We start from the raw sequence: 20,193 nt of genomic DNA, 5'->3' as shown, positions 1-20,193 counted from the left end.
GTTTAGATCAGTGGCGTCTGAGCAGTCAGATCCCCACTGATCCCTAGAACGAGGGGAGAGAAGTGCACACATTTTGAGCTCTCTCTCCTCACTGCTGAGAATGGAATTGAGACAGCCCCATAGACTTCTATAGAAACCCACTTATGCATCGAGGAAAGAGAGCGCAGTATGTGTGGGCTTCTCTTCCCTTGTTTTAGGAATCATGAGGGTCTGAGCGCTCAAACCCCCACCAATCTAAACTTTTGTTATGTATCTATGACATATTAAAAGTTTTGTGAAAAGTTAGTGACCCTTTAAATATGTACCAAAGATGTCTCCATCTACAGGGAAAAGCTAAAATTGTCTTGTAGAGAGAGACTCTCAGACTAAATTCTTTAGACGCTCAGGTCAGCTAGAGAGTCATACACTATAATACAGAATAGATCAAATACAGAGAGTGTATATTCTCTGATAATTTGCATTTTGGTAAAGATAAGGAGACCAGAAATATCTCATTTTCCTGAACAGCATGCTTTTTAACAAAAATTCTTGAAACGGAGACTGATATCACAGTGGTTCCATACAACATATGAAACATCAGTCTTAGTAAATTCCCCCCATAGTATTCGATTATTATTAATGCAGCAATGTAGAACTGCCCAGCTTGTTGGCAGTATAAATCCTGTATAAGTCTACAGGTTTCAGAATTTAGAATTTCCCAAATTTTGTAGCCCTTACAGCATATGTCCCATGTCATGTGACTAAAGGTGGCCGTACCCATTAGACATACAGTACAGACCAAAAGTTTGGACACACCTTCTCATTCAAAGAGTTTTCTTTATTTTCATGACTATGAAGGCATCAAAACTATGAATAAACACATGTGGAATTATATACATAACAAACAAGTCTGAAACAACTGAAAATATCATATTCTAGGTTCTTCAAAGTAGCCACCTTTTGCTTTGATTACTGCTTTGCACACTCTTGGCATTCTCTTGATGAGCTTCAAGAGGTAGTCCCCTGAAATGGTCTTCCAACAGTCTTGAAGGAGTTCCCAGAGATGCTTAGCACTTGTTGGCCCTTTTGCCTTCACTCTGCTGTCCAGCTCACCCCAAACCATCTCCATTGGGTTCAGGTCCGGTGACTGTGGAGGCCAGGTCATCTGGCGCAGCACCCCATCACTCTCCTTCATGGTCAAATAGCCCTTACTTTCAAAGTTTTCCTAATTTTTCGGCTGACTGACTGACCTTCATTTCTTAAAGTAATGATGGCCACTCGTTTTTCTTTACTTAGCTGCTTTTTTTTTTGCCATAATACAAATTCTAACAGTCTATTCAGTAGGACTATCAGCTGTGTATCCACCTGACTTCTCCTCAACGCAACTGATGGTCCCAACCCCATTTATAAGGCAAGAAATCCCACTTATTAAACCTGACAGGGCACACCTGTGAAGTGAAAACCATTTCAGGGGACTACCTCTTTAAGCTCATCAAGAGAATGCCAAGAGTGTGCAAAGCAGTAATCAAAGCAAAAGGTGGCTACTTTGAAGAACCTAGAATATGACATATTTTCAGTTGTTTCACACTTGTTTGTTATGTATATAATTCCACATGTGTTAATTCATAGTTTTGATGCCTTCAGTGTGAATCTACAATTTTCATAGTCATGAAAATAAAGAAAACTCTTTGAGACTGTGTGTCCAAACTTTTGGTCTGTACTGTAAGTGGGTTGATGGTTGAACGAACCATCGTCTGGTTAAGTCTACATTCACAAGGTTTAGCTGCCGTCGCATGTCCATTTTCAGAACCAGTTAAAGTCAATGGGGCAATTCACATGTCCGCTTTTTTTAACGGCCAGTAAATAGCGGCAGTCAAAAAATCGGAATTTTTTTACTGTTTTCACGGCCAGACAAACCCTAATAAAATCAATGGGACCGATTTTAACGGCTTTTTAGATAGGAGTGCGCCATCTAACGACCATTAAAAACAGGTACACTAGTGAAAAATGGCTTTTCAGAGGTTAAAATAAAATACTAAATTATTAACCCAATCCACTTGCATGTGCAGAGACAGTGGCTCCTCATTTGATGCAGAAGGACCTGCGCACCCAAGGTGATTATGTCACCTCGCACTCCCAAAGTGATCTCTGGGAATGCATGGAGATGTCATCATGCTGGGACAGATGGTCCTTCTGCAGCAACTGTCCCTGTGTGTGCATGTGCAGAACTCTGGGCACTAATGGGAGCATTAATAATTCTGGGGGGCACTAAGGGGGCATTCTTTATACTGGAGGAAAGTATGTGGGCCATTATTCACAGTGGGGGGCTATTGGGGCCATCCTAAAGTTGGCCAAACCCATAGTTGTATGTCAGCCGAAACCCACTGATGTCAGCAAGGCCTCCCAAAACTCCCCATGTCAGAGGAGATGATATATGAGCAAGTGAGATTTCAACTGCCCAATCCTCTTGTTTAGCAGTAGTTTCCTCACTTTGTTCCTAATGAGAACACATGGTTGCTTGGCCAAGCTGAGCAGGCATGTGTATGAAGGGATCGGGAGTGATAGCTGTCGGCCAACGAAGCCATCTTCTGCGTGCAACCTGCCTATGGTACAAATCTTTACCAACAGCCTGAGAATTTGATTCCAGAATTAGCACTTACATTACCTTGAGTGCGTTGCCATTGTTCTCGGGCCCCATACAAGGCTACTTGCTACTTACCAAAGCTGTTTGACAATCAAGGGATCATGAAGATATTATTTAGGGTTCCAGAGCTAAGGAATCACTTACATGGCCATACTGTGGGTCCATACAGATCCCACAAAGTATGCTATGGCACTACAATAAAATTCTGATGTTAGAGGACAGTTTGCATTGGAAATTTCAGTCATCTTTTATGTTTACGTGTGCAGGGTTCTGTCAGATTCTATATGGTTGTTTCCATGTTTCTTAAATACAGTATATTGTGCCAAAGAAATGACGTCCAAAGTATGTTTTTTGTATTATGCGAAATCACCAAATATTTTTTTAATTATATTATACATTGCAAAATATAGAGTTGTCTTCTATAAAATATGGCATCGGGTGTTTATTTATACAATTGTATGTATTACATGGTATGTCTGCATTATACCTGAAGTATAAGGCTCCATTCACACATCCGCAAATGGGTCCGTATCCTTTTCTGCAATTTTGCGGAACGGGTGCGGACCCATTCATTCTCTATGGGGACAGTAAAGATGCGGACAGCACACAGTGTGCTGTCCGCATCCACATTTCCGTGCCGCAGCCCCGAACTTCCGGTCTGCGGCTCCGCAAAAAATAGAACGTGTCCTATTCTTGTCAAGAATAGGCTGTTCTATGGGCGGTGCCGGCCGGGTGTATTGCGGATTCGCAATACACTACGGACGTGTGAATGGACCCTAAGGATCACAGTTCTAAGGACATGTTATAAACGTCAGAAGAAGAAGATTCATGGCTACAATAGATACTACCAGCTTAACAGGGTTTTCCGGGATTGTCATGTGCCGGAGGCCCAAGGCAGACCTCCGGGACGTCATGCAAACGGACACAGGCAAAACAGACCAAGGACCAACAGAATACTTTATTACACATGTAATAAATGCACATGACAGTACAGCAGGTAAGAAGTATTGGTAGCACTACCACAGAAACAAGTGCAGCGGCAGACCAGAGGCAAAACCCAGAGGGGTCTTGTCCTCAACACGTGCAAATAACCATCCATAGAGCACTGCAGACATTAAACTGAATGGGGTTGTGGCAAAATTTGTTGCCCCAACTGCGATGAAAGGATCTAAAAAAAAATCCAGCAGCTTTTCACCATAATTGAAGAAAAAAAAAAAATCTGTTTTTGTATCTGTAAAAAAATAAAAAATGATACTTTTAATCACTTTTAAAGGATAAATACACCATATACAAATGGCATTTATAGATTTCCATGAACCCAGTGAATAGAATGGGTGCATTCTGTCAGCAAAAATCACCAACGTAGTATATGCTATAGCAATGGAGATCCGGTGGTATCTGGCTATGCTAGATACATTAATGAGGCTGGTCTGTTCCTCTGCAGACTACTGGCTAACCTTTACCAAAGATATGAACGTAGCCTGGCTCTCCAGGATTTTCATATTGATGGCTTAGGCTACTTTCACACTTGCGTTCGGAGCGGATCCGTCTGGTGTCTGCACAGACGGATCCGCTCCTATAATGCAAACGATGGGATCCGTTCAGAACGGATCCGTCTGCATTATATTTCAGAAAAAAATCTAAGTGTGAAAGTTAGTCAGACGGATCCGTCCAGACTTTACATTGAAAGTCAATGGGGGACGGATCCGTTTGAAATTGCACCATATTGTGTCAACTTCAAACTGATCCGTCCCCATTGACTTACATTGTGAGTCTGGAAGGATCAGTTTGCCTCCGCACGGCCAGGCGGACACCCGAACGCTGCAAGCTGCGTTCGGGTGTCCGCCTCCTGAGCGGAACGGAGGCCAAGCGGAGCCAGACTGAGGCATTCTGAGCAGATCCGCATCCACTCAGAATGCATTGGGGCTGTACGGATGCGTTCGGGGCCGCTTGTGAGAGCCTTCAAACGGAACTCACAAGCGGAACCCCGAACGCAAGTTTAAAAGTAGCCTTATCCTCCTTATTAATATGTCCAGTGGATGGTTACTGTGTTTGGTATCACAACTCAGTCCCATTCACTTGGCCTACGTGACTGATTAAAGGGGTATTCTGGTTGTTTAAAGTTATCCCCTATCCCAGGACCCCCACTGATCACAAGAACGGGGGCCCTGACCCCTGTGCAGCCCCCCCTAAATGAACAGAGTGGCCGGATGGGCATGTGTGCGGCCGCTCCATTCATTTCGATGGGAGTTTCAGAGACAGCTGCACAGCAAGATGCATTTCAATCAGAAGCAGGCAACGTCTCCTTTCTGTGCACAGTACCGCAGTGACTCAATTCCCTTAGGCCTCTTTCACACGGGCGTTGCGGGAAAATGTGCGGGTGCGTTACGGGAACACCCGCAATTTTTCCGCGCGAGTGCAAAACATTGTAATGCGTTTTGCACTCGCGTGAGAAAAATCACGCATGTTTGGTTCCCAAACCCGAACTTCTTCACAGAAGTTCGGGCTTGGGATCGGTGTTGTGTAGATGTTATTATTTTCCCTTATAACATGGTTATAAGGGAAAATAATAGCATTCTGAATACAGAATGCTTAGTAGGTGATCAATTGAGGGTTAAAAATAAATAAAAAAATTAACTCACCTTCTCCTCTTGTTCGCGTAGTTCCCGGTCTTTTCTTTACTTCTTTAATGATGAGCTGTGGGCTAAAGGACCTTTGGTGACGTCAGATCACATGCTCCAATCACATGGTCCATCACCGTGGTGATGGACCATGTGATTGGAGCATGTGATCTGACGTCACCACAGGTCCTAGCCGGTAGTTCATCTTTTAAGAAGTAAAGAAAAGACCGGGAACTACGTGAACAAGAGGAGAAGGCGAGTTAATTTTTTTAATTTATTTTTAACCCTCAATTGATCACCTACTATGCATTCTGTATTCAGAATGCTATTATTTTCCCTTATAACCATGTTATAAAGGGAAAATAATACAGTGAATAGACTGTCACCTAGCAACCATGCGTGAAAATCGCACCGCATCCGCACTTGCTTGCGCGATTTCGCAAACAAGCAAGTTCATTCGGTTTTGTCTGCGATAGCGCTCAGTTTTTATCACGCGGGTGCAATGCGATTTAATGCATTTTGCACGCGCGTGATAAAAAAAATAAAATAAACAAATGAGTGTTTACAAACAACATCTCTTAGCAACAATCAGTGAAAAACGCATCGCATCCGCACTTGCATGGGGCCAGCACTGTGTGAAAAATTGCAGAATATAGAACATGCTGCGATTTTCACGCAACGCACAAGTGATGCGTGAAAACCAACGCTCATGTATACAGACCCATTGAAATGAATGGGTCCAGATTCCATGCAGGCACAATGCGTTCGCATCACGCACTGCACCTGCGCGGAATACTCGCTCGTGTGAAAGGGGCCTAAGAGTCGAATCACCAACAAGATGTCTTCTCTTTTCAGTTGTTTCTGTACATGAAGGGCCCCGTGTATGTCAGCAACTACATCACTATGTAATTTTAGAAAGAAGATCAGAGGAATAATACAGGATAGGCCAAAACGAGGATGTTTATGGTCCACACCTTGGAATCTCCCAGAACCAACAGTTGTCCACCCTGTCCTTCTACTCTGAGGCACTTAGTTTACTTCTCATATTGAGCTGACAGCACCGTCCTCCCACCTAAAGTACCATCTGTAGAGACATTGTTACAACCTCAAATTAAAAATAAAAGTAATAAAAATTGTGGCCATTAATTCAAAAAGAAGAATAGAAAATTAACAAATATACACAGATTTAATAAATTGTACAGATCATAACAAGTCTTTACGATAACTATTCACTGACGCGTATCAAGCTGAGCCTGCAACTGCTGGAAGCAAGCCACCTCATCTGGTGTCCTCAAGTACTGCTCGATCTCACTGTCTGAAATGTCCTCATCCCCAGTAATGTTTTGCAGCTTATCAGGAAAAGCTGTGGTATATGGTCTTTTTCTTGGCTTGGTCACGCACGGAGGAAGGAAAGCAGCACCAGGAGGCTGTTGAGCCGAAGAGCTGCCTTCCTCAGACTGTGTGGTTGACATCTCCATGGCTTCTAGAGCCTTCCTGAGAAGATAAGCCTGGTGTTTTAAGATGTCACCCAAGTGATATACCACAGTTTTGTTATTTAACGTTTGCATCTTCAGCCATGGTAGTTGTGTGGCCAGTTTTAGGCAGCGTTCTTTAAGTTCTTTTAATCGCAATACCGCTGGAGAAGGCAATTCTGTTTCAGACAACTTGCAAAACTGAGATAAGGTGCACGACAGTCGTTGGGCGGGTTTAAGGGACTGCCAAGAAAGATAGACAGCTGCCGTTATTATGGGAATGGGGCGACGTCCAGTGACTAGCCACGTCTCACTGGCTAACTCCAGAATTTGTAAAGTCCGCTCCAATACTTTATCCAGATCCTCTGCATATCCTTCTGGGGCAGACGGGCAAGTCCGGAATAACCGAAAACTGAAAGTAAAGAAAATATGAACATGCTAAAAACGGGAAACAAGTACATGCTAGAACCATTGTAAAATACTCATGTGACATCATCATTATTACAAATTTCTGATTATTAGAATAATAGGGCCCAACAGATTTTATTTTAGGTGTATAGACAGACATGAAAAAGAACTCTTGGGGTCCCCCGATTATATAACTCTGTACTGATTGGAAACTGCTTAGGGTGGGATACCCGGTGGCAGGACTGCACTGGATTCACTGGGGAATGAAATAAAAAAAAAAAAAAAAAAAAAAAAAAAAAAAAGGATTCTCCTCTTTCTATTTTAGATACATAAACAGATTTAACCCCTTAAAGACTGGACCCATTTTATTTTTACATTTTGGATTTTTCCTCCCCACGTTCCAATAGCCATAACTTTTTTTATTTTGCCATTCACATAGCCATATGAGGGCCTATTTTTTGTGGGACAAGATGTATTTTTAATGCCACCATTTAATTTACCATATCTCGTATTAAAAAATGTGAAAAAAAAATTCTGTGTGGCAAAATAGAAAAAACACACACCAAAAAACAAACAAAAAAAAAACAAACAAACAAACTGAATTCCGCCAAGGTTTTGACATCACAGCGTTCACTATGCACTAAAATTGACATCCTTATTCTGTGGCTCAATACGAATGCAGCGATACCAAACTTGATATTTTTTTTTTCTTTTTTAGTTTTACTACTTTTATAAAAAAATTAAATAAAAAAAACCTTTGGAAAAAATAAAATAAATTTTATTCTGACAGCCATTACTTTATATATTTAGATCTACAGAGCTGTATAAAGGCTTGTATTTTTGCGGAATGAACTGTAGTTTTTATTGGTACCACTTTTTCAGCATGTATGACTTTTTGATCACCGTAAGGCCTCATGCACACGACAGTATTTTTTCACGGTCCGCAAAACGGGGTTCCGTTGTTCCGTGACCGTTTTTTTTTTCCATGTATCTTCCTTGATTTTTGGAGGATCACCAGACAAGAAAAGTGAAAAAAAGTCAAGTTTGGCTTGAAAAAGATAGGAAAAAAACGGACACGGATCACGGACGCGGATGACAATCTTGTGTGCCTCCGTGTTTTTTCACGGACCCATTGACTTGTCCGTCAAAAAAATAGGACAGGTCATATTTTTTTGACGGACTGGAAACACGGATCACGGATGACAAACGGTGCATTTTCCGAGTTTTCCACGGACCCATTGAAAGTCAATGGGTCCACAGAAAATCACCGAAAATGGAACAACGGACACTGATGCACACAACGGTCGTGTGCATGAGGCCTTATACAATTTTTTGGGAGCACAAGATGACAAATCGTATGTTTTCTATTACAGCGTTCACCGCACAGGATTATTTTTTAGATTTTAATAGTTCAGACATTTTTGGACACAATACCAAATATGTTTTATTTATTTTTTATTGTATTTGTGTGTGTGATGCCTCGTGCATAGCTCAGTATAGAGATTGCCATGGCAGGCCTGCTTTGCTTCAGCAGTGCCCAGGCTGCCATGAGAACCGATTGGATACCCACGATTTCACTGCGGGGGCTCCAATCGGAAAGCAGAGGGAACCACATACCTCTGCCTTCACTCACTGACCGTGGCACCTGAGGAATTAAATGATGGGGGTGGCGCGATAGCGGCTTCCTGTCTATGCGCCCCGTATAGAGCACTGCAGGGGCCCACTCCATACATGCGTTAAGGGGTTAAAAATAAATACATAAATAAACGGACGGTCCAAACAGACCCCCAGTAGATTTGTTGTCCACCATCCAGGCACAGGTGGCACCTTGAATACACACCCCAGGCTCTGACTGGACCATTTCCAGGCCCTTATAGCGGAAGGAAATTTGGTTTCATGTCACCAGTTATGTGTCCTGCCATTGACATCCAGCCACTGTTGCCATGACTGAGAATCCTGGACTTCTACCGACTGGAAATGCATTGTCTTTGGTGACAAATCCAGGTTCTGTTTGGGATTCAATGACAGATAGGTTTCAGTAACGAGGCCTTGTGGTGAGCGCTTTAATCCTGCCTTTGCTGTGGAGCGACGCACTGCCCCAACTGCTGTGTGATGATCTGGGAGCCATCGCACCCGACAGTCAGTCTCCCCTCGTAGTGATACGAGGGACACTAACAGCTCAGCGATATGAGCAGGACATCCTGCACTATATGTGTTGCCTCTCACGGCAGGGCTTACAATTGGGATTTTTCAGCAGGATAAGGCTCCATTCACACGTCTGCAATTCTGTTCCGCATTTTGCGGAACAGAATTGCGGACCCATTCATTTCTATGGGGCCGCACTATTTGCTGTCTAGATCCGGAAATGTGGATACGCAATTGCAGACAAAATTAGGCATTTTCTATTATAGGGCCGGCGATGAGCGGAACGCACATTGTTGGTGTCCGTGTTTTGCGGATCCGCAAAACACATACGGATGTGTGAATGGACCCTAAAGCTCGCCCACACACAGCAAGGATTTCCCAGGAATGTCTCTGCCAGTATTACTATGTATTACAGAAGTGGAGAAACTGAAACTTTGAAATTTGCTAATTTTTCCAAATTTTTGTTAAATTAGGTATTTTTTGGTGCAAAAAAAAATTATTTTTTTGACTCCATTTTACCAGTGTCATGAAGTACAATATGTGACGAAAAAACAATCTCAGAACGGCCTGGATAAGTCAAAGCGTTTTAAAGTTATCAGCACTTAAAGGGACTCTGGTCAGATTTTCAAAAAATGGCCTGGTCCTAAGGTGTAAAAAGGCTGTGTCCTTAAGGGGTTAAAGGCTTTAATAACCATGATCGGCATTATCTGTGTTTGCCCATCGCAAAGGGGTTGAATCAATCCAGACAGCAGATGGCTGAGACCATTTCTGTGTAGTGGTTTCAGGGCTTAAAGGGCATCTGCCAGCAGATTTGTGCCTATGAAACTGACCTGTTACATGTGCGCTTGGCATCAAACAGTTTGATAGGGAGGTTGACGGTGACAGATTCCCTTTAAACTTCACCACTATTGGCCGTTTGTGGACTCCTTAATTAAAGGGCTTCTGTCACCCTCAAAACCCCTTTTTTTTTTTTTGGGCTTGTTAAAATCCTTATTTAACGACTATTCCCTACATAGGGTTCTTACCTTTGTTTGTGGCTTCTTTTCCTTAAAAAGCGATCTTTTAAAATATGCAAATCGCTTCACTACCAGCAAGTAGGGCGTCTATTTGCTGGTAGCCGCCGCAAAAAAACGCCCCCTCCTCCTGTTGATTGACAGGGCCAGAGCGCTCTCCTCCTCCGGCTGGCCATGTCAGCATTTCAAATCCAGCGCAGGCGCTCTGAGAGAAGGACCCTTGCCTCCTCAGCACTCCCTCAGTGCGCCTGCGCCGATGATGTCTTCTCTTTCGGTGACGTCATCGGCGCAGGCGCACTGAGGAGCCAAGCCTCCTTCTCTCAGAGCGCCTGCGCCGAATGAAGACAGGCGCTGGATTTGAAATGCTGACAGGGCCAGCCGGAGGAGGAGAGCGCTCCCTGGCCCTGTCAATCAACAGGAGGAGGGGGCGTTTTTTTGCGGTGGCTACCAGCAAATAGACGCCCTACTTGCTGGTAGTGAAGCGATTTGCATATTTTAAAAGATCGCTTTTTAAGGAAAAGAAGCCACAAACAAAGGTAAGAGCCCTATGTAGCAGGGATGCCCAACCTGTGGCCCTCCAGCTGTTGTAAAACTACAACTCCCACTATGCCCTGCTGTAGACTGCTAGCTATAGGCTGTCTGAGCATGCTGGGAGTTGTAGTTTTGGAACAGCTGGAGGGCTGCAGGTTGGGCATCCCTGCTATATAGGAAATAGTAGTTAAATAAGGATTTTAACAAGCCCAAAAAAAAAAAAGGGGGGTTTTGGGGGTGACAGAAGCCCTTTAAGCTACAACCCCCACCTGTGGTGCCCAGTAACGTGTGAAAAATCCTTTTGGTTCCAATAATTTTCATTACTCTCAAAGAGCCTCAGCAGGTGTGCCGCTGACGTCAATCGCACTGAAGAAGAGTAGAGTCAGGGCAAGAGACGTGACAAATCTCTGTCAGAGGAGTTGTTCAAAGAAGGTGGTCAGGCAGATGACCAGTTCTCTCAATGTCAGCCATCATATTTTAAATGTAGTTTCCCCTCTGCATTCAAAAATCTGCCACCATCTACCGTAGATTACCTTTGGCAGTGACTTTTGGCCAGAGCCTTAAGACTCATAGATGGTACATCCACCTTCAATGCTTGAACCAGTTCCAGGAACACACTGGTGACGAGTTCATACTTGGAGTAGACCAACGAAGAGATGGTGGCAATTGTGAGAGGCCAGCCATGCTGCCTACACGTGATGTACACACAGCACCCCATGATGGCCTCCTTCTTCTCCTTTCTGGCAGAGTGGCACAGTGGGAGGTAGAATGCGCTTTCATAATAGGACACTGCCGTATCTGCAAAGGTGTCTGGAAGTCGGAGAACTCTACAAAGATTCCTGACGCGCACAATACCTGGAGGGAAGGATGACACAGAAGGGGTCACACGGAATCCCCACATCGAGAATCTGTGACCGCCATAAGAAAGCAGAAATAGAAGACAATAGGTAACGTGCAGCCGCTGACTTTACTTTAGATAGAATTCTATACACACAATTTTGGACTTTTTGTGGAAGTGTTCTTTAAAAGGGTTCTTCAGGAATGATTTAACCTCTTCCTGACACTTCCCTCATCCCTCCTACCCTTTTTTTTTTTACCTTAAAGACCGGGCCGTTTTTTGGAAATCTGTCACTTTATGTAGTAATAACTTTGGAACGCTTTTACTTATTTAAGCCATTCTAAGCCTGTTTTCTTGGGACACATTGTACTTTATGACAGTGGGAAATTTGGGTATATATATGTCACATTTATTTATTTGAAAAAAAAAAAAAAAATCAAAATTTACAGACAATTTGGAAGAATTTTCAAACTTAGAATTTCTCTCTTTTTAATTACTTAAAGGGATTATCTGGGTTCAGAGCAGAACGTGCCTAGCAATGTTCCCGGTGAGGTCACTGGCACTGATGGGCGGGTTCAGCGCTCCCCTAGCCGTTTTACAGCCCGCCTATTAGTGCCAGGGACGTCACTGGGCAGAAGCCTCCACCTAGCTTACCCATGGAGAGCCCGGTACATCACCGGATCTCCAGAAAAAGCCTGCGCATAAAATGCTGCGGTGCTCAAGTCAGAGGGGCTGCCTGGGTGAAAACGGGGATATGTCCGAGTCCAGCTCTGAACCAGCACAACATTTCCCATAGGTCTACTTTATGTTGGCAGCATTTTGTAAATGTCATTTTATTTATTTTTTCGGACGTTAGAAGGCTTAGAATTTTAGAAGCAAGTTTTACATTTTTCAAGAAATTTTCCAAAACCCACTTTTTATAGAACCAATTCAGTTATGAAGTCACTTTGAGGGGCTTAGATAATAGAAACCACCCACAAGTGACCCCATTTTGGAAAAACTACATTTTGGCATACAAGGGGTTTACGCCGGCATCTGTAGTCTCATCATTGCTGGCGGATACAGCAGGTGCCCGACTGTCAGTAATAGCTGGGCTCCTGCCACTGATCCAATGGACGCAGCTCCTGCACCCGCCCAATTAGCAGGCTGCACATGTACTGAGCTGGTCTTTTAGTGCCGTACATGTACGGGGGTGGTCACCTACGTTGCACTTAAAGTGCTGCCTGGGGGGTGAGGGGGCGGGGGTCTCACTACACTGTTCTGAGTAGAGAGTAGTGATGCCTACCCCTCCCCCTCCCAGGCAGCTCTGCAGGTGGAAGCAACCAGTCCTGCTCACATTCTGGCAAAGGTTGCCGGTGGTCATATTAAATCATTCCTGGAAAACCCCTTTCATGAAAGAAAAATTGGTGCAAAATGCTGCAGATGCCAAAGGGTCCATCAGAATCAGAACCAGAACAATGTGCTGAACACATGGAACTTACCCCGCAGTTTAGTGCGACTGATTGACTCGTTCTGTCCGGTGCCCACTGTAAAGTTCACCGCTGGGGGGGGGGGGAAGAAAAACAGAAGTAAGAAACCGGAGTACAAGGGAAGCAGAAGTGATACCAACAGCAAAAGATCAGAACCTGCACTAGAAAAATAACCCCTTCTAGCCCTGGCAATTTTACATTTTCATTTTTCACTTCCTGCCTTCCCAGAGCCATAACTTTTTTATTTTTCAGTTCACAGTTTTTTTTGGTGGGAAAAGTTGTACTTTCTAATGGCACCATTTGTTATTTCATACAACACAGTGGGAAGCTGGAAAAAAATTCCAAATGGTGAAATTGGATAAAAAAATATTCCGCCACATGGGTTATGGTTTATGGGTTTTTGAGCGGTAAGACTCACCCGTTAACTTCATTCTCCAGGTCAGTACAATTACAGCAATACTACATTTATATATAACAAAAAACAAACAAACAACCTTTGAAAAAAAATTTTTTTTTCTTCTTCGCTATATTCTGACACCCATAACTTTTTTAGAGTTCTGTCTACAGAGCTGTGTGGAGCTCGTTTTTTGCGGGACAATCTGTAGTTTTTACCATTTTGGGGTGTGTGACTTTTTAATAAAATTTTTGGGAGTTGACGCGATGGAAGAAAAAAGGCAGATCAGAGATTTAGATTTTTTTTCTGTTGCGTTATTCGCCGTATGGCATGAATAATTTTTATATTTGAATAGTACGGGCATTTTTGCACGTGCTGATGCCCATGAGGTTTATTTTTTTCAGTGTTTAGTTTTATTATGGGGTAAGGGAGTTGTTTTTAATATCCTTTATTATTATTTTTTCTATTTCTTTTAGGCCCCCCCAACGGCCGAACATCAGGCAAACCTTTGATTGCCAGTTCTATATATCAATGGAAATAAATCCATTGACAAATAGAAAATTCAGTATGTTGCAATGTAGTGCTGCCACCTGCAGGCCTACATTGGAATATACCTGTGAAAGGAATTGGAGCCTAAGCAGGCCCTGGCCTTTCACAGGCAATGAATGGCTCCCCCGATGGCTGCGTGGGGGGGGAGCTGTTTTCCGGCCCAGAAGCACAGCGCTTCCAGGTTTTGCACGGTCAGATATCATAGTCACATTTCACCACGGCATCTGAGGGTTTCAATGTCTGCGATCGACATTACCGCCAATCGCAGACATTAGCCTTTCATGTCTGCTGTGGCGAAGTGGGCGCCATCTTTAAAGACCCGACTTCCGCTGTACAATTACGATGAAGGTCAGGAAGGGCTTAAAGGGGGTCCTCCTCACTGAGCTTTGCTTATTTGGCTGCAGCAGTGACGTGACAGCAGCAGCCAATCACGGGGCAAAGCTGCGAAAAGTACAGCGGTGTGCAGAATAGACCAATAATGAAGAGAACACAGTGTTTAGCTAACCTAAAATATTCCACAGCACGTGACAACCTATCACCTGGATGAGGATGGACCTGGACAGAGAAGATTCAGAAGGGGCCTCCAGCAGATGCCATCTCTTACCCCTCCCCCTCCCAGGCTACTTTTAAGGCTACTTTCACACGAGAGTTTCTTTGCCTCATCCAGCAGGACTCAGCAAAAACGCTTCAGTTACTGAGAATACAACCGTCTGCATCCGTTATAAACGGATCCGGCTGTATTATCTTTAACATTGCCGAGACGTCATGAACTCCAGTGAAAGTCAATGTGGGACGGATCCGTTTTTTTATTGTGCGGTTTGCTGTCCGGTATGAGAACACTTCTCGGAGCATTCCGTTCCGTTCAGTTACGTTTTGCCCCCATTGACAACGAATGGGGACAAGACGGAAGCGTTTTTTTCCGGTATTGAGACCCTATGACTGCTCTCAATACCGGAAAACATTAACGCTAGTGTGAAAGTAGCCTTTTTGCTGGACACTGTAGGATGGAGAAGGGTTTGCAACCCAGTGACGTCATCGTGCCGCACAGGCGGGGAATCATCTCCAGCCAGGGGGATCACCCTGTGAGCACGGTCCTTCTCAGCTCAGCAGGCACAATGCCATCATTGGGGGCAGGGTGTGCTCCATTCATGGGGGGATGGGCAGGACTGGGGATGTTTACATTTAGGCATTGGGTGGGGTTAGAGGCGTGGCTTGGTGTAGACAGTCCTATTCTCCCTCATTGGGGTATAGACCTCTTTCACTATGTCACCTGAACTAAAGCTGCAATCTGATTGGTTGCTATGGGCAACTCCGCAGGTAAAGCCCGTTGCACCCAGTTCTCTCCAAGCCTGTTGATGTGCAAAACTTTATTAGCAGACTGCCAACAAGAGAGCGGCCCCTACCTTGCTGGAAGCCCTCCTCTGTCAGCGTGGTGGTCAGCGCCCCCTCGGTCAGGATGAAGCCGCAGTCCGCACACACCAGCTGCTCCTGGGAGTAGTGCGCGTCCTCCACAATCTCACAAGACCCACAGTCCGGACACCTAGTAGTGCCCGACATTTTCAAGCCACAGACCGCTTCCACTATACCGACATAAGAGATGCCCTGGTCACCAAGGAAACAAAGTCCCTTCTACTTATACTTCCGGGTAGCGATAGGGCTCAAGCAGCCGCCATTTTGTCTAAGCCAGCTATAACACTTGGCTTCATAAAAATGGCGGCCGAAAACAGTTTCTCACTGCACCTAGCAGGATGAGGGTGTGACGTCACTTTCCGGTCTTGTCAGCAGGGGGTAGTGCGCAGGAAATTCAGGAAGCTGTGTAGAAACTAGACGTGAACTATCATTTCAATATAAAGTGGGGGACAGTAATGATAGGTGACGCTAGGTGGCGCTGTGGTGTCATGGTATAAGATTTGTTGTGGTTCAGAATGGATGATTATGTGAGATATTACATACAGAGGAATACAAGTGTAGCCTATAGAAGGGGGATTCCAGTCTCAGCCAATAAATCTTCTCCATTGTATAATTAAGAGTTATACAATTTTCTAATAAACTGTCAATATGAATTCTGTAAAGTTTTCAAGATCTCTGCTTGCAGTTGCATCAAGAAAATGTATCCTTGTCCTTACAATTATCAAAGCTCTTATCACTGGATGACGCGGTCGGCTCTCCTTCAGGAGGAAGGAAGCGTGCCTCCTAATTGTTCGGGATACGGCGGAATGGTCCCCGATTTAGGGAGCTGCCCCACAGTCCTGGGAGGGCTGCGTCATATCCCGATTTCCGCTACCAGTGTCCTGAGCTGAAAACGATGTTGAAGCAGCCGTGAGCTCCCTGGTCCACCATTCCCGGTCCTGTGCGCTCCCCAGTAGGTAGGCGCAGTGCAGTGATGTCATCAAGCCTGCTGAGCTGACCTGGAGAGAGCATAGTCCAGGGGATAATGGGGGCACGGGGCTAGGTGAGTATTACTTTTTTTTTTGTGAGGGGGGCAGAACTATTGTCAGAAGGGGACTAAGGGGGCATAATTACTGTGTGGGGGGACACAACGGACTTGGCGGGATTGGACGTGTATAGATAGGTGTTGGGCGAAGTTAGAGGCATGGCTTAGTGTAAAATGATTTGCTGCGGCATGCTATGCACACTGCTTGTCTTTCCTTGGGCTTTTCAAAAGTTGGGAGGTATGAAGAATCAGTGCAAAGCACTTGCCAACAACCGGGTCTTTAGATGGAGAGTTGATCTGAGGCGGTGATCAGGTTCTTGTCCCACATTTAATGCGTACACATGACATACACTAGGGATGAGCATACGTCGCTGTTATCAAAGGCATCTTGCAGTAATACAATGCGTTCACTAACGAGGGTATATTGATGCATTCAGTGCACTGAAAATACCCAGTTACAAATAGTAAATTCAGGTTTTTAGATAAAAAGGGGGGACGTCTCTTAGGGTTTGCTATTGGGGTTCTGGCGACAAGCCTATGAACTGTAGAAACATGGTTTATTTTAGTTTTGCAAAAAAAAAAAAAAGAAGTTTTTCAGCTAAATGATTAAATAAATATATTGGTGTGAACATTGCACATTCTGGAGTGCCATCTAATTCTGTATCTGCAGGATGGAGAAGTGTCGTGTGTTAACCTTTTGCATCCTTTTTTCCCAATATACACTGCGTGCAGAATTATTAGGCAAATGAGTATTTTGACCACATCATCCTCTTTATGCATGTTGTCTTACTCCAAGCTGTATAGGCTCGAAAGCCTACTACCAATTAAGCATATTAGGTGATGTGCATCTCTGTAATGAGAAGGGGTGTGGTCTAATGACATCAACACCCTATATTAGGTGTGCATAATTATTAGGCAACTTCCTTTCCTTTGGCAAAATGGGTCAAAAGAAGGACTTGACAGGCTCAGAAAAGTAAAAAATAGTGAGATATCTTGCAGAGGGATGCAGCACTCTTAAAATTGCAAAGCTTCTGAAGCGTGATCATCGAACAATCAAGCGTTTCATTCAAAATAGTCAACAGGGTCGCAAGAAGCGTGTGGAAAAACCAAGGCGCAAAATAACTGCCCATGAACTGAGAAAAGTCAAGCGTGCAGCTGCCAAGATGCCAATTGCCACCAGTTTGGCCATATTTCAGAGCTGCAACATCACTGGAGTGCCCAAAAGCACAAGGTGTGCAATACTCAGAGACATGGCCAAGGTAAGAAAGGCTGAAAGACGACCACCACTGAACAAGACACACAAGCTGAAACGTCAAGACTGGGCCAAGAAATATCTCAAGACTGATATTTCTAAGGTTTTATGGACTGATGAAATGAGAGTGAGTCTTGATGGGCCAGATGGATGGGCCCGTGGCTGGATTGGTAAAGGGCAGAGAGCTCCAGTCCGACTCAGACGCCAGCAAGGTGGAGGTGGAGTACTGGTTTGGGCTGGTATCATCAAAGATGAGCTTGTGGGGCCTTTTCGGGTTGAGGATGGAGTCAAGCTCAACTCCCAATCCTACTGCCAGTTTCTGGAAGACACCTTCTTCAAGCAGTGGTATAGGAAGAAGTCTGCATCCTTCAAGAAAAACATGATTTTCATGCAGGACAATGCTCCATCACACGCGTCCAAGTACTCCACAGCGTGGCTGTCAAGAAAGGGTATAAAAAAAGAAAATCTAATGACATGGCCTCCTTGTTCACCTGATCTGAACCCCATTGAGAACCTGTGGTCCATCATCAAATGTGAGATTTACAAGGAGGGAAAACAGTACACCTCTCTGAACAGTGTCTGGGAGGCTGTGGTTGCTGCTGCACGCAATGTTGATGGTGAACAGATCAAAACACTGACAGAATCCATGGATGGCAGGCTTTTCAGTGTCCTTGCAAAGAAAGGTGGCTATATTGGTCACTGATTTGTTTTTGTTTTGTTTTTGAATGTCAGAAATGTATATTTGTGAATGTTGAGATGTTATATTGGTTTCACTGGTAAAAATAAATAATTGAAATGGGTATATATTTGTTTTTTGTTAAGTTGCCTAATATTTATGCACAGTAATAGTCACCTGCACACACAGATATCCCCCTAAAATAGCTAAAACTAAAAACAAACTAAAAACTACTTCCAAAAATATTCAGCTTTGATATTAATGAGTTTTTTGGGTTCATTGAGAACATGGTTGTTGTTCAATAATAAAATTAATCCTCAAAAATACAACTTGCCTAATAATTCTGCACTCCCTGTATATGTCAAAAGTGGGCAAGAACGTGATGTCAACACAGCCATAGCATTACACAGCACCAATCGAGAGCCTCATCCCTCCAATGGAGAGTTGATCTTAGCATTAGGGCTCATGCACACGACCGCTGTTGTTTTGCGGTCCGCATTTTGCAGACCGGAACAGCCGGCCCATAATAGGACAGTCCATTCTTGTCCATAATACGGACAATAATAGAACATGTTTTATTTTTTTGCGGAACGGACACGTGGACACGGAACGCACACCGAGTCATTTCCTGTTTTTTTCGGTCCCATTGAAGTGATTGGTTCCACATACGAACTGCGAAAAAAAACGGACAGAAAATAAGTTTTTGTACATGAGCCCTTACACTTCACCTAGAGCAGTGTTTTTCAACCCTTTCACGCTAAGTACAATTTGATACTGGGCCAGGGTGTCCACACAGAAATGGTGCTCCCAAGTCCCACCAATAATAATAATTCTTTCCCACCATGCCCTCACTAGTAATAGTTCACATAATAGTAATAATTCTCTTACACAGTGCCCCCCCCCCCCTTAGTGTGTCCGAAATAATGCCCTCCATATTGCCCATAGTAGTAATGTTCCTCATATGCCCCCCCATAGTAATAATTCTCCCATAGTGTCCCAGTAGCAATAAATCCCACCACAGTGCCCCCAGTAGCAATAAAGCCCACTATAATGCCCCCAGAAGTAATAATTCCTACCTGCAATACTAATGCTCTCCTATTTTGCTCCCAGTAGTAATAAAGTCCCCCATAGTGTGTCTCAGTAGTAAGAATTCCTCCCTATAGTGCCCCCAGTAGTAATAAAGCCATCATAGTGCCCACAGTACTACTAATAAACTGGGTCCTTCAGATGGAGAGTCGGTCTTAGCTTTACTCAGCACCCATCGAGAGGCTAGCCCTTCATGATATGATATGACGAACATTTTGAATGCTTTTTCTCACAGGGCTCAAAGTGCAGGGATAGTTGTGTGGCCAGGGCGACCATGCTTAGTGTTTTATATCTTTTCTGATTGATTACGTACCGTACAGGATTGCAGAAAATATTTACTCCTGAAAATGTCATTGGGGTGGATTTATCAAGCCCTGCACGCCAGAGTTATGACTTCAAAAAGTCATAAAAAATAGGTCTGTGCCGTTTTTGAGCTCTATGGAAAAACGTTTGGGGCATTTTGCCAGTCACTGTAGTGAACTAGTCCCTCTGATTCAGCACTCTCACAGGAGACAGGACCGAACGCAGCAAGAGAGAAACTGAAACACTACCTACAGGATTAGCTAATATGGTTGACAGCTGACTCACAGACAACAGGTAACGCTCCAATAGCTCAAGTTGCAGTAAGAACCGCAGTTAGTGTGAACTGAGTCCTATAGTAGACACGGTGGTGAGAAGTGGT

General features: G+C 44.0%; 1 protein-coding gene across 1 annotated transcript; it reads right to left on the bottom strand.

Moving 5' to 3' along the window:
• Positions 1-6,419: 6,419 nt before the first annotated feature.
• BRF2 (BRF2 RNA polymerase III transcription initiation factor subunit) lies at positions 6,420-16,038 on the bottom strand. The gene is made up of 4 exons (XM_040415790.1): positions 15,467-16,038; positions 13,133-13,192; positions 11,347-11,668; positions 6,420-7,128 (listed from the first exon to the last, which is right to left on the bottom strand). Exons 1-4 carry the CDS (start codon positions 15,618-15,620, stop codon positions 6,474-6,476), a joined length of 1,191 nt encoding a protein of 396 aa, XP_040271724.1. The 5' UTR covers positions 15,621-16,038; the 3' UTR covers positions 6,420-6,473.
• Positions 16,039-20,193: the final 4,155 nt, after the last annotated feature.

The sequence above is a fragment of the Bufo bufo genome, chromosome 1 (genome assembly GCF_905171765.1).
Source record: "Bufo bufo chromosome 1, aBufBuf1.1, whole genome shotgun sequence".
NCBI classification, from domain to species: domain Eukaryota; kingdom Metazoa; phylum Chordata; class Amphibia; order Anura; family Bufonidae; genus Bufo; species Bufo bufo.
This window is presented reverse-complemented; position numbering and strand designations above follow the sequence as displayed.